At 37.3% G+C, this 15,264-nt stretch overlaps 2 protein-coding genes and 1 long non-coding RNA gene across 3 annotated transcripts in view; all 3 read left to right on the top strand.

The window, feature by feature from the left end:
• The window catches only part of LOC107726551 (calcineurin subunit B type 1-like), an 11,317-nt gene extending 7,461 nt beyond the window's left edge, over positions 1-3,856 (top strand). The window contains exon 4 of the mRNA XM_016536179.1: positions 3,824-3,856. Within this exon, the coding sequence (XP_016391665.1) occupies positions 3,824-3,856 (33 nt within the window). The remainder of the gene's footprint in view (positions 1-3,823) is intronic.
• Positions 3,857-4,009: 153 nt separating this feature from the next.
• On the top strand, positions 4,010-6,212 carry LOC107726555 (uncharacterized). Its single transcript, XR_001638276.1, has 3 exons — positions 4,010-4,126; positions 4,690-4,760; positions 6,174-6,212. It is a non-coding gene; the product is annotated as an uncharacterized LOC107726555 (long non-coding RNA).
• A 2,214-nt stretch (positions 6,213-8,426) lies between these two features.
• Positions 8,427-15,264, top strand: part of LOC107726562 (phosphatidylinositol 4-phosphate 5-kinase type-1 beta-like) — a 19,626-nt gene continuing 12,788 nt past the window's right edge. Inside the window, exons 1-5 of the mRNA XM_016536191.1 lie at positions 8,427-8,521; positions 9,085-9,155; positions 10,569-10,637; positions 13,900-14,030; positions 14,273-14,390. Of these exons, the coding sequence (XP_016391677.1) occupies positions 9,132-9,155; positions 10,569-10,637; positions 13,900-14,030; positions 14,273-14,390 (342 nt within the window). The 5' untranslated portion in view covers positions 8,427-8,521; positions 9,085-9,131. The remainder of the gene's footprint in view (positions 8,522-9,084; positions 9,156-10,568; positions 10,638-13,899; positions 14,031-14,272; positions 14,391-15,264) is intronic.

Raw genomic sequence — 15,264 nt, 5'->3', positions numbered from 1 at the left:
TATTCCATGTATGCCCCTAGTGAAAAATAAATATACTAAAATACTTAATAAAAATAACCTGCAATTTAAAAAACTGGTATACTTAAAGTCTGCTAAATTGGAACAACTAATTTTGTACTTAATGCACTTTAATTGTGTGGAAGTAGAGCTGAAGTCCAACTAAAGATACACTGAAGTATATTTGATTGTGCTACAGTGGAACTATTGCAAGTATACTTAAAGATCGATATTATTCAAAGATCATACAGTCCTCATCAATAGTGACATTAAAACACATTTTAGGCTTAATAGTAAGAAATGTGCATTGTGCACAAGTAGTACTCCAAATAAAGTTTAGCCTAATTATAATTTTTATAACAGTAAGTATCAAGCGATATGTCATTATGTTTAATAATATATTAATATAATATAGTTAGTTGAACTATACTTAGTATGCAATAAATGTATTTATAGTTGCCACAGCAACTATCTGAAGTCTGTTAGTTGATCTCCAAAAGCTGTCCAAAATTTCTGTATCCTATTTACACTATTGCTTACATTAGTATCATCTGTGTTGGTCACTGTTCTCCATTTAATTCTGAGCCTAGTGCTCTGTTTTATAGGTGCCCCATGTTTACACAGGCGATCTGAGCGGGTCATGTGATCGTTGATGTCATGACTCATGTGTCATTTGCGTTCCCCTCACTCCACGCCAAATGCAAACAGTCCTTACGCTTCTGTGCGTGAATCCACGCCTCTCCCCACTGATAAAGACCTATTGTTTCAGTCCAGGCCGGGTGTGAGGGTGTAATGATGATGTGATAGTTTTAAAACATTTGGTTATTGTGCACTTTGTAGGATTTGAGGAAATTTCAGCCCTGCTGATCCTGTCGTCCTGTGATTTGGCTTGCAAATATCCTTATTTCTGGCAAACGCTTTGCTCTCTGTCTGAAAAACACGATTAGACCCTTGAGAACATCCAGGTTTTAGAACGGCTGCCCTGGAAAATTTCCATTTATGTGTCCGTCTAGTCAGTTGTGGTGAGAGATTTATAGAGAGGCTTTTTTAAGTCTACCCATACATATAATGTACCAGCCAGATTAGTTATGCAATCATTGGGTCATGGGAGTTGGAATTAGGGGTCGGGAAATCTAAACTGGGAAAGCCTCAGACCATGTGGCGTTTCTGAGCTTCAATTATTTCTATATAAACCTTTTGGGAACAGTAATATTGACTATATACTATTACATCTGTGATTTTGATTTGAGAGTCAAATTTAGATAACTAAACCTTTTTTAGTTCTTGTTATCTAAAGCATCATTTCTTTAGCTAGTCTGATCCTTAAGAAGTTTGTGCTCATTATGCAACTGCTTGTTTATGACCTTACATCGCCCTTAACAGCTTGTGACACATTCATTTATGTATAACACTTCATACAAGCTGTGAGAACACTTAAGCAATACCAATAAGGAAACAGATTTTATACTTTCTTAAAAGTAGTGTTGCTATGTGGTTTCTAGGGTGTTCTGAATGGTTGTTAGGGGATTACATAGTGGTAAAAAATAAAAAAAATCCCACTCCCATCACCAAAATCCTAAGTTCCTGTTGCTAGGGTGTTGCTATGTGGTTGCTAGAACTTAGCTTTTTTTCTTGTTTCTATATGTTGGTTGCACTACATGACTTTAATTTGTCAGACAACCAAGCTTATCAACTATGAATAAGCAAGCAGTGACGTGAATTTGTTCTTTAAAAAAAAAAATCATAAAAGATTAGCAAACTCATATTTATTGGCAGAGGCTATTTACACTAACTCTGCCCGCCAGTGTTTGGTTGGAATAGACAAATTTACAAAAGTCGCTTGATATACAACAGCAGTAGTGGCATAAAGAGTAAGGCGTGTGGCGGAAACCTTAACGCAATTGACAATTTGATGAGTTCGAACTCGCTTTTTGCCAAACTCGTACTTCTCCCTTTTCCCATTGCATGTCAGATTGGAAAGGCGTTTATTTTCAATAAAAAATGAAGGAAATATTCAAAAAGTAGAAATAAAGTGCCACTGGTATTTAATAACAAAGTGTTATCAGGTAGTGGAAGGCTTTATTGTCCCAATAAAAAGAATAATGGCATCCATTTAAAGGGGTCATGACTTTGATTTTTTTTTTTAATTATTTTAATATGTTCCTTGAGGTTTACTTATAATGACAAAAAAGTTTTTTGAACTTTTGAAAACAAATAAACATGTGGAAAATTATTATTTTCAACCCTTATTCTGGCCCTCTGTCTAAAACGACCTGCTTTAAGGGGCGTGTCCTTTAAGGCTTGTCAGTAATCATAACGTCATTGCATGGGAAACAGTATCAATGCCCCCTCGCTATTGCATGTGAATGTTTTGACAACATGATCAAAATAAAATGGTCATTTCCAGACAAAGCATTATGAAATCATTTACTTGAGAAGCAGAGGCAGAAAAGTGAACGTGCATCTGTTTACTGTATCCAGTGTAGACAAGATAGCGGCAGTGATTGTAATTTCTATTTGCTTTAATTTTATTTAACCAAATTTCTATATTGCTTTAATTCTAAAGTAAACAGTCTCTCTGAGAGCAGCTCGGAAGAGAGGGGCGGGGTCAGCAGAGCTCATTAACATTTAAAGGGAAATGCTACAAAAACGGCTTGATCTGAAAAGAGCTGTTTTTGACAGTGTAAAAAAAAGGTGTTGTTTTACACTACCATTGAGAAATTTTAACCAAACTATGTTACAGACTTTTCATTAAGACCCTAAAGAATCATATCAACTTGTGGAAAATGGGCATCATTTGACCTCTTTAAGCAGCTGAACGCCAGTGGGCGGGGCCTATAGTGAGAAGATGACTATTTGTCGATGTCTTGCGCTGGAGGCGGTCATATGCAAACAACTGCGCCTGGGTGACGTCACCTTGCACCTCGGATGCAAAATGAGCCGTTTTTTGAGGGTTATTACATAAATGCTTTTTTATTGATGATGAGGACATATTAAGTAATGAAACTTGCATGATGTATTAAGCATACAAAGACCTCTTCAGTGTCAAAAGATCAAGGGAAATTTGGTTTCTCATGTCATGGCCCCTTTAATAATTTTATATGATATATAAATATGATAATTTACACTCAATAGTTTATTGTTGCATACTGTTTTATAATGCACTACAATACTAATGCTACTATTGCAATACTAATGCTACTTATTTATCGTACTGCAAAGAAAATACTGCTATTTTCACTTAGTGTAAATAGAATCCATTTAGTGTAAATAGCATCTATCTCTATTTCCACTTAGTGGAAATAATAATAAAAAAAATTTAAAAAGCCACTGCCTTTTTTTTCTTTATTAGAACGCCCTGGAAATGTTAAACTTCATGTCCCCAAAATTTAAAAAATATATCAAAATAAATTTTAATAAAGAAAATTAAAAAATGCTCATCATAGAAGAGGCATATCCAAGTCATTTTATGTATGAATTGAAAGAATTAATATATTCAGATGAAAAAGAGCACTGACCCACCATTCATATTGTGTCTGTAACAAGCAACACTAATAATTATGTTGATATTACTACTTTTTTATGGTTGTTGTGATTCTATTTGCAATTTTATATACTGTCATTTTCACTGTGTAGCCTATTGTTTTCAAGAGAACGCCATCTTAATATCCTAATGGTTAGTTACGAACGCCATTCATTTTAAAATCCTGGATTCAGTGCTGAGGAATCTTAAATGTCTGAAATTGGTCATAAATTCAGGTTACCGTTTATAATGCACAAAGTATAACAAAGTTCAATGTTTATAGCTTTGTGCCCTGTGTATCAGATCACAGATACGAGCAAATCAGCAAAGCCGTGAAAACAATAGCGTCTTAAGCAATATCCCCCTTACCTTGCAGGCCAGGCCTCAAGAATCAGGACTCTTACGTACTGTACTTACTTACAGCCGCGATTGTTTGCTTATTTTGTGGGCAGGGACATTGAGGACCAGGCCGTCTTAGGAAAGATTGCATGATTAATTGCAAATCCGTCTTCTTTGAAATGAGTGTTTAATGCAAGGAGCCGCTCAGTACGGAAAACTTTAAGCCACTAGCTGCCGTGTTGGTTTGTAGCAGTTAGTGTCGCTGAGGTATGTACAACTCATTTCTCATCTCTATTAGCAAGCCAAATATGGGGTCTTGAGTTCTGTTGACGTCAGAGAAGGAGTCAAAAGGAGTCAACATCAAATAATGCCTGTATAGACTAATCAAAAGCTGCAATGATTCTCCTGCAGCTGTGTGATGCTTTGAGATGAACTCTTTCTCCTTACAGCAGTTCCTCATCGTCGTTTGTTTAGTGGCTCTGCCATTAGATTATTAACGGGAAACAGGCTGTGAGCATCGTCCGTTGGATTTGAATATCTTGCAGAGTCTGTTTTATAACATTCAGTGGCATGTGGGCATGTGATCTGTCATTTCTGGAACGATTGAGCCTCACACAGCGCTTGCCATGTGTTTAATGCGTGTATAAATAGCTTTAAACGCTCACTTATTCCATTTCCCTCATAAACATATTCTTTCCATCTTTGTTTACTTTCGCTATAGCACTCTATTTCCTTTGCTTGTGCACTTTCTTCATGTCTTTCACTTTCAGTATCAGTCACTGACAGACCCCTGACACCTACTCATGTTCTATTTATTCTTCCTGCACTAGACGCCTGGAGTCATTTTTGGCTGGATATGCAGCTACTCTAACATCTAATGAACAGCAGAGCGGTTTACAAGGTAAGGAAAATGCCAAGCTGTCAGAAAAAAAAGTGCAAAATGTTTATCTTTAAGGGTGCAACAGCTTGTCACTGGGGAAGTACACTTAAAAGCTTTGTACTTCATCTACTCCTAAATAGTGCATATCAGTAGTTTATAGTACAGTAGTAATATGGTACTTAAGGTACTTCTATGAAACGTTTAGGGGTAAATAGGATGCATACTCTTTTAAGATTTTTGCACAAGTGAAAAGCATCTGTATCCTGAAAGGTATAACTTTTATGAGAGTGTAAAAGGTTTGTGTTCTGAACACAAAATTGGCCAAAGTGGTGTCTACAGTTAAGCATGTGTGTTTATGTACCTCTCAAAACCTGCTCACAACTTGTCTGGGTTGAATTTCACTCCAAAATCAGAATGAAAAAAGTAAGAAACTTTATTTTGCATAAAGAAAATGAAGTCATCAACAAGGTGCAAAGGTGTTGTGGGTGGTTGCTAGGGTGTTGCTATGGTATTTCAGGTGTGGCTTTTTCCTGCATGTTTCTATATGTTGGTTGCACCACATGACTTTGATTTGTAATGTAGTTTTTCAAATATTAATAAGCAGTGAAACAGATTTGTTTCTTTTTACTTTAAAAAAAAATATATATATATATATATATATATATATACAATATGCATTAACTAATTCTTAAGGATTATAAATAATTTAATAATAATAATAATTCATGCATTATGCATTAACTGATTTATAAGGATTTTATTTTTTTTATTATTTTCTGGAATCTAAATGATATACTCCCAAAAATATCAAAATGAATTTTATTTCAGAAATCTATCTATCTATCTATCTATCTATCGATCTATCGATCTATCTATTTTCAGTTGAGTACTTTATCCCCACTTTTGGGTAAAATGAGACCCGGACATGTTTAGTAACATTCACTCATATAGACAAACAGCTTTTATGGTCCCTGAGGCTATTGACAGCTTCATTTGAATAGAGCACTGCTGTTTGAAAAGGAAAAGTATTACATTTTGCATGTGTTTTCCCTCCTCTGTTTGCTATCAACATCCTGTCACTGAGCAGAACTGCAGCTATATCCTGCATATGCTGCAACATTCAGATACGGTCAGACTGAAACATTTCAATCATGTCAGGAGGAAACTTGAGTCTCTTTCTAATGAGTTGCCTTAGAGTTGCATCTCTTGCATCAGCAGCGTTGAGTTCTACCAAGAACAGGAACATCACATGACTTCATTTCCTGTTTGATAATGTGCACAGTGCTCACAGTTGAAGTTACCTTTGCATATTTTTAGTTTAATAGTACACTATTATTATGTTCATTTGATCATTTTGGGGGCCTTGAGACATTCATATTGCAATTTTTATAATTCTAATTGTTATGTATTTTGTATATTTACTTTAAATAATAGATGAGTTCAACGGCAGACGAGACCGGAGGTGAAAGACCTCAAAAAACTGGAGGCAAAGACCACAAAAAGGTGTGTAAAATAAAGCACAATGTTTTATCTGTATGTATCAGTGATCAACTGATGAATTGATTTAGTTTATTTCCACTTCTAATTTTATATATTACTGGCTGAAGCAGAAAAAGTATTTAGGCTACACATAGATGAGTTAATAAACTAAGTTTAAGGAGAACATTGTCACATGTTCTGTGTGTTGTGCTCCCCACGTGCTCCTTTGCCCTTATTTGGTTCCCTTCCTGTTCCTGTCCTGATTATGTTTTTTAGTCCCAGCTGTCTAGTCCCAGGTGTTTCCCATGTTATTTTATGATTATTGATCCCAGGTGTTCCTCGTCTTCCCCTCGTCCAGTCCTGTGTATTTATAGTCTGTCCATTTCTAAGTTTCTTTGTCTGGTATTGAATGTTCGTCTACGTGCTACGTGAGTGTTTGCCTGTCCTGTATTTCCCCAAAGTGAAGATTAAAGACTGTGTTTTGAGTTTACGCCTGTGAGAGCGCCCTCCAGTGCCAGCTCCTCGTAAGCGCTTCCCAGTACCCGAGTTTAGCCCACGGAGGGCTCCTGTTCCCGAGTTTAGCCCACGGAGGGCTCCTGTTCCCGAGTTTAGCCCACGGAGGGCTCCTGTTCCCGAATTTAGCCCACGGAGGGCTCCTGTTCCAGAGTTTAGCCCACTGAGGGCTCCTGTTCCAGAGTTTAGCCCAGTGACGGCTCCTGTACCCGAGGTTAGCCCAGGGAGGGCTCCTGATCCCCTGTTGAGCCCAGGGAGGGCTCCTGATCCCCCGGTAAGCCTAGGGAGGGCTCCTGATCCCCAGTTAAGCCCAGGGAGGGCTCCTGATCCCCCGTTGAGCCCAAGGATGGCTCCTGATCCCCCGTTAAGCCCAGGAAGGGCACCAGAGCCCTAGTTAAGCCCAGGGAGGGCTCCAGTCCCCGGTTTTGGCCCCGAGAGGGCCTTGGAGCCCGTTATCCTCTTCAAATATTTTTTTTGGGGGGGGGGGGGTTGTAGGGCTCCAGCCGTAGAGGCCGAGGTGGGGGCTGGGGCCGCGGCCTCGTAGGCTGCTCCGCCATGGCACCTTGAACTGCCTGCTCCGCCATGGCCTCCGGACCTGCCTGATCCGCCCTGGAGGCCTTCCTTGTCCCCGTCCTGCACCAGCCTCTAGGGCGCCCACCCCCCTCCCCGATTAGGCTACACATAGATGAGTTAATAAACTAAGTTTAAGGAGAACATTGTCACATGTTCTGTGTGTTGTGCTCCCCACGTGCTCCTTTGCCCTTATTTGGTTCCCTTCCTGTTCCTGTCCTGATTATGTTCTTTAGTCCCAGCTGTCTAGTCCCAGGTGTTTCCCATGTTATTTTATGAATATTGATCCCAGGTGTCCCCCGTCTTCCCCTCGTCCAGTCCTGTGTATTTATAGTCTGTCCATTTCTAAGTTTCTTTGTCTGGTATTGAATGTTCGGCTACGTGAGTGTTTGCCTGCCCTGTATTTCCCCGAAGTGAAGATTAAAGACTGTGTTTTGAGTTTACGCCTGTGTCTCCTCGTCTCCTCGCTCCTCACAGTAGTGCAACGTGACAAACATACGCATTTAATTAGTAGCCTACATTTATGTTAGATGTCAGCAATCTCTACACAGATGCATACTGCCCAAGAAATAATGTATTTCTAATGTAAATAAAGTTCTGAGTTGCATTTTAAGTACTAATGTAACCAAAATTCCTTAGAAACAACAAATCGGAGCAAATGAGACAACTGTTGACATAAAGTAAAAGTATACAGTAGAGCTTTAAAATTAATAATAGTGTTGCATATTTCTTCTGAAACTCATATGAGACACATGAGGTCTTATAAGGAGGAAAATCTGAGAAGCAGGAGTCTTGGCAAGCATCTCTGTGCTTATTTTCATTGTTTAGAAGAAATGATTTGTCATTTTCCTTTCTGTTCCTTTCTGTGCAATAGATTATTTTTTGCTCAACCCAGCATATTTTTCTGTGGCACAATGTAGCGTTTGTGCTTTGAGCTCTTTTGGGATTTAGTGGGATTTGATTTTTGCATATCCCACTCTGATTTGTCATACTTGTGGTCTGAAATGCTGTTTTCCTGCTGACTGTTATGTAACGGTGAGCACACTATTGCTTATTTTGTGGGCAGGGACATTGAGGACCAGGCCGTCTTAGGAAAGATTGCATGATTAATTGCAAATCCGTCTTCTTTGAAATGAGTGTTTAATGCAAGGAGCCGCTCAGTACGGAAAACTTTAAGCCACTAGCTGCCGTGTTGGTTTGTAGCAGTTAGTGTCGCTGAGGTATGTACAACTCATTTCTCATCTCTATTAGCAAGCCAAATATGGGGTCTTGAGTTCTGTTGACGTCAGAGAAGGAGTCAAAAGGAGTCAACATCAAATAATGCCTGTATAGACTAATCAAAAGCTGCAATGATTCTCCTGCAGCTGTGTGATGCTTTGAGATGAACTCTTTCTCCTTACAGCAGTTCCTCATCGTCGTTTGTTTAGTGGCTCTGCCATTAGATTATTAACGGGAAACAGGCTGTGAGCATCGTCCGTTGGATTTGAATATCTTGCAGAGTCTGTTTTATAACATTCAGTGGCATGTGGGCATGTGATCTGTCATTTCTGGAACGATTGAGCCTCACACAGCGCTTGCCATGTGTTTAATGCGTGTATAAATAGCTTTAAACGCTCACTTATTCCATTTCCCTCATAAACATATTCTTTCCATCTTTGTTTACTTTCGCTATAGCACTCTATTTCCTTTGCTTGTGCACTTTCTTCATGTCTTTCACTTTCGGTATCAGTCACTGACAGACCCCTGACACCTACTCATGTTCTATTTATTCTTCCTGCACTAGACGCCTGGAGTCATTTTTGGCTGGATATGCAGCTACTCTAACATCTAATGAACAGCAGAGCGGTTTACAAGGTAAGGAAAATGCCAAGCTGTCAGAAAAAAAAGTGCAAAATGTTTATCTTTAAGGGTGCAACAGCTTGTCACTGGGGAAGTACACTTAAAAGCTTTGTACTTCATCTACTCCTAAATAGTGCATATCAGTAGTTTATAGTACAGTAGTAATATGGTACTTAAGGTACTTCTATGAAACGTTTAGGGGTAAATAGGATGCATACTCTTTTAAGATTTTTGCACAAGTGAAAAGCATCTGTATCCTGAAAGGTATAACTTTTATGAGAGTGTAAAAGGTTTGTGTTCTGAACACAAAATTGGCCAAAGTGGTGTCTACAGTTAAGCATGTGTGTTTATGTACCTCTCAAAACCTGCTCACAACTTGTCTGGGTTGAATTTCACTCCAAAATCAGAATGAAAAAAGTAAGAAACTTTATTTTGCATAAAGAAAATGAAGTCATCAACAAGGTGCAAAGGTGTTGTGGGTGGTTGCTAGGGTGTTGCTATGGTATTTCAGGTGTGGCTTTTTCCTGCATGTTTCTATATGTTGGTTGCACCACATGACTTTGATTTGTAATGTAGTTTTTCAAATATTAATAAGCAGTGAAACAGATTTGTTTCTTTTTACTTTAAAAAAAAATATATATATATATATATATATATATATACAATATGCATTAACTAATTCTTAAGGATTATAAATAATTTAATAATAATAATAATTCATGCATTATGCATTAACTGATTTATAAGGATTTTATTTTTTTTATTATTTTCTGGAATCTAAATGATATACTCCCAAAAATATCAAAATGAATTTTATTTCAGAAATCTATCTATCTATCTATCTATCTATCGATCTATCGATCTATCTATTTTCAGTTGAGTACTTTATCCCCACTTTTGGGTAAAATGAGACCCGGACATGTTTAGTAACATTCACTCATATAGACAAACAGCTTTTATGGTCCCTGAGGCTATTGACAGCTTCATTTGAATAGAGCACTGCTGTTTGAAAAGGAAAAGTATTACATTTTGCATGTGTTTTCCCTCCTCTGTTTGCTATCAACATCCTGTCACTGAGCAGAACTGCAGCTATATCCTGCATATGCTGCAACATTCAGATACGGTCAGACTGAAACATTTCAATCATGTCAGGAGGAAACTTGAGTCTCTTTCTAATGAGTTGCCTTAGAGTTGCATCTCTTGCATCAGCAGCGTTGAGTTCTACCAAGAACAGGAACATCACATGACTTCATTTCCTGTTTGATAATGTGCACAGTGCTCACAGTTGAAGTTACCTTTGCATATTTTTAGTTTAATAGTACACTATTATTATGTTCATTTGATCATTTTGGGGGCCTTGAGACATTCATATTGCAATTTTTATAATTCTAATTGTTATGTATTTTGTATATTTACTTTAAATAATAGATGAGTTCAACGGCAGACGAGACCGGAGGTGAAAGACCTCAAAAAACTGGAGGCAAAGACCACAAAAAGGTGTGTAAAATAAAGCACAATGTTTTATCTGTATGTATCAGTGATCAACTGATGAATTGATTTAGTTTATTTCCACTTCTAATTTTATATATTACTGGCTGAAGCAGAAAAAGTATTTAGGCTACACATAGATGAGTTAATAAACTAAGTTTAAGGAGAACATTGTCACATGTTCTGTGTGTTGTGCTCCCCACGTGCTCCTTTGCCCTTATTTGGTTCCCTTCCTGTTCCTGTCCTGATTATGTTCTTTAGTCCCAGCTGTCTAGTCCCAGGTGTTTCCCATGTTATTTTATGATTATTGATCCCAGGTGTTCCTCGTCTTCCCCTCGTCCAGTCCTGTGTATTTATAGTCTGTCCATTTCTAAGTTTCTTTGTCTGGTATTGAATGTTCGGCTACGTGAGTGTTTGCCTGCCCTGTATTTCCCCGAAGTGAAGATTAAAGACTGTGTTTTGAGTTTACGCCTGTGTCTCCTCGTCTCCTCGCTCCTCACAGTAGTGCAACGTGACAAACTTACGCATTTAATTAGTAGCCTACATTTATGTTAGATGTCAGCAATCTCTACACAGATGCATACTGCCCAAGAAATAATGTATTTCTAATGTAAATAAAGTTCTGAGTTGCATTTTAAGTACTAATGTAACCAAAATTCCTTAGAAACAACAAATCGGAGCAAATGAGACAACTGTTGACATAAAGTAAAAGTATACAGTAGAGCTTTAAAATTAATAATAGTGTTGCATATTTCTTCTGAAACTCATATGAGACACATGAGGTCTTATAAGGAGGAAAATCTGAGAAGCAGGAGTCTTGGCAAGCATCTCTGTGCTTATTTTCATTGTTTAGAAGAAATGATTTGTCATTTTCCTTTCTGTTCCTTTCTGTGCAATAGATTATTTTTTGCTCAACCCAGCATATTTTTCTGTGGCACAATGTAGCGTTTGTGCTTTGAGCTCTTTTGGGATTTAGTGGGATTTGATTTTTGCATATCCCACTCTGATTTGTCATACTTGTGGTCTGAAATGCTGTTTTCCTGCTGACTGTTATGTAACGGTGAGCACACTATGCACGTGTGTCATGCCATGTGTGCCATACATCAGGAGGCCCATGATATTAGGGATATTAGGAAATTCACATAGTGGATATTTGCCCATAAAATGACTTGTAGGCTTTAAATAATTTTTTGTCATTTTCTGTATAAAAATAGCTGGAACAAAAAAGGACAGGTTTAAGAGAAAAAAAATGTACATTGTATAAATCTCACAAAAAGTGTTTAATTAAGAATATGTCCAGAATATGGATATGTTCATATTTTATGTATGCATATAGCATATATCTTCACCCACAAAAAAAAATAAATAAATAAAGATTATTTTCATATTAAGCAGCGACTCCACAACATCTTATTCTCATTACAATGGGAATTTTTAAATAATAAATAATTTTAAATAACAAAAAATAATAAATTAAAAGTTTATTAATTCAGTAAGTAATTATAATTTGACTGACTGAAAAATAAATGTTTCTTATTATATTATAAAGTATTAATATTAACCCTAGTAAAAAAGTAATATATTTAAAATACATTTATTTCATACTAAGTATAGTTTACTGACATATTGCTCGAGACTTACTGATATAAAAATTATAATTAAACTTTATTTGGAGTATTTCTTTATTGCACAATGCACATTATTAATTCAGTAAGTAATTATAATTTGACTGACTGAAAAATAAATGTTTCTTATTATATTATAAAGTATTAATATTAACCCTAGTAAAAAAGTAATATATTTAAAATACATTTATTTCATACTAAGTATAGTTTACTGACATATTGCTCGAGACTTACTGATATAAAAATTATAATTAAACTTTATTTGGAGTATTTCTTTATTGCACAATGCACATTTCTTAATATTAAGCCTAAAATGTGTTTTAATGTCACTATTGATGCGGATTGAATGATCTTTAAATATCAGTCTTTGAATGCAAAATATTTAAAGTAAATCTGAAGTATACTTGCAATAGTTCCACTGTAGCACAATCAAATATACTTCAGTATTTCTATAGTTGGACTTCAGCACTACTTCCGCACAATTTAAATATATTAGGTACAAAATTAGTTGTTCCAATTTAGCAGACTTTAAGTAAACCAGTTTATTATACCAAAAGTACAATTGCAGGGTATTTTTATTAAGTACATAAATATGTGAATGTATTTGTAGTGTACATAGCACTACACGTACTACATAAATGTATTTCAGATACATTTTAGTATATTTATTTTTTTCACTAACCACGCTTTCTTTCTTTGCGTGCACATTTGGGCCGCATTGTGCTAATATTTCCACATAGTGAGGTAGATATGTGGGGGCGTGTTAGAACGAGCCGTTTTAGGGGGGCGTGGCAGAGTCTTAACTTTGATAAAGAATATCTCTTTGGTTTTGAGACTTTAGTCTTTGCAACTTCAGGGATCTTATCTATGCACAATCAGCTTGTAACACTCCAAAGAGAAAGCAAAACTTGAAATCGCATCATATGACCCCTTTAAGGTACTACCTTTTATTTTTATTTTTATTTTTTTTAATTTTTTGTCTGGATAGGATTATTTTCCGTAATGTATTATGAGAATCTAATTAGAATCATTCATGAGGAAACACAACAATACAATAATAATAATAATAAGTGTCCGGACACATTACATTAACAAGAATTTGGTGATGAAATGTGCTTAATTGTGATTAAATGGGCATGATTTCTTAATACAAAATACAATGTAATATAATCTTAATGCATTATTGTAATAGTTGAGTCCTTTGATCTACATGCAAGTAGGGTCTTTATTAGTCCGGGATTTTTCTTCAAAATTTTAGTTTATGAAAATTATTGAGGTTGTGAAAGACAGTGAGTTTGGAGGAATACTAGTAATGTAACTGCTTGATAAAACAGTATTTTTGCACTTCAGAGTTTACACTTCACACCTAATTCGTTGTGGGTGGTTGCCGGGGCGTTGCTAAGTAATTTGCAATTTATTTGCTCTCATTGTGACACTAGCAGTAAATGACTTCTTGTAAAACCAGGCCTCAAACGTGACCATATGCCTCAACTTCCTTGTCTTCAACTTCCTCCCATGTGTGTTTTTAGTGCTGATAAGGATGGCGTTATCTCTGCAGAGTGATGACTGCTTTTCCTGTACGTGCCAGTATTTGCTCATGATCTGAGGCTGTTTTACATTCGTTTTCTGTGTGTGTTTGTCTCCAGCCCACAGCGGAAGCCTTGAGAGGAGCCATTCAGCTCGGCATCGGGTACACAGTCGGCAACATGACCTCCAAACCAGACAGAGATGTTCTCATGCAAGACTTCTACGTTGTTGAGAGCGCCTTTCTCCCGAGGTATTGACAGATGTAATGTGTGGTTGCCATAGACTCACTATTCAAACACTGAGATACAATGACTCTGTTCCAAATGTCAACAGTTCTGTTGTAGTAGTTTGTTTAATATCTACTGCAAAATTAATTAGTACAGCTGAATATCTTTTGTGATTGGTTGGTAATTGGTTGATTCCTAACAATGCTGAATAGAGTCACTATAGTCACAGTTTTTAAATATTGTGTTAAATAATTTTGTCTTTCAGTGAAGGCAGTAATCTGACTCCAGCTCACCATTATCCTGACTTTCGCTTTAAAAATTATGCTCCCTTGGCTTTCCGTTACTTTAGGGAGCTCTTTGGGATTAAACCCGACGATTATTTGGTAAGACCAAGAAACCACATGAGACTTACTAAAACAATCATGAAAGATGATGAAATGATTTACTAGAATCATTTGTCAAGAATATTGTCAGACTCTGTCCCGTGTTTTGTTGTGTGCTCAGTTCTCCCTCGTGTTTCCTTATGCCCATATTTGGTTGTTTCCTGTTCTCGTTGTCTTATTATTAGTTGATTCCCCGCACCTGTCTGTCCCTCGTTAAGTTCAGTATAAATGTGTAGTCTGCCTCATGTTTCCTTGTCGAGTCTTAAACGTCACCCCATGTGTGTACTCCTGCGCTCCCTATGTTGTGTTCCTCTCCTTTGGTTTGTTTAATTAAAGTCAAGTTGTGTAGTCATCTCCTCGTTTCCCTCTGACGCACCGTGACAGAAGACTCGACCAAATATGAAGACTGAGGAATTCATCTTTAATTTCCAGCAGGAGGAGTGATTGTTGGAGCAGTATGTGGAGGAGTTCCTGAGCGTTTTACATCTGGTGAGCTGGAGCGATCGTACTGTTAATGCTTGCTTCTGGATGGGACTAAAAGATGATAATTTATTTTGGTTCTTGACTCCAGAAGATTGCCGCAGACCCGTAGCGGAATTTATCAACTTTGTCCTTGATTTAACTGGCTCAGAATTCTTAGTCGATGTGGAGGATAATCATCCTCTTCCCATCCAGAAGCATGTGGACGCTTCAGCTCACCATAAGCTAGCACCCTCCACATACAGTTCCAATTGGCCCGCTCCCTCAGTTCCAGCCGCTCTTCTCCGAAGCTCCTCCCTGGTCCTCAGCCCAGAGTGGCCGGCCGCTCCGATGTCAAGCCTGCCGGCTCCCACAAGCCCGCCGGCCGCGCCGATGTCAAGCCCGCCAGCCGCAG

Source organism: Sinocyclocheilus rhinocerous, unplaced genomic scaffold (assembly GCF_001515625.1).
Source record: "Sinocyclocheilus rhinocerous isolate Xijiao unplaced genomic scaffold, SAMN03320098_v1.1 scaffold726, whole genome shotgun sequence".
Taxonomy (NCBI): domain Eukaryota; kingdom Metazoa; phylum Chordata; class Actinopteri; order Cypriniformes; family Cyprinidae; genus Sinocyclocheilus; species Sinocyclocheilus rhinocerous.
This window is presented reverse-complemented; position numbering and strand designations above follow the sequence as displayed.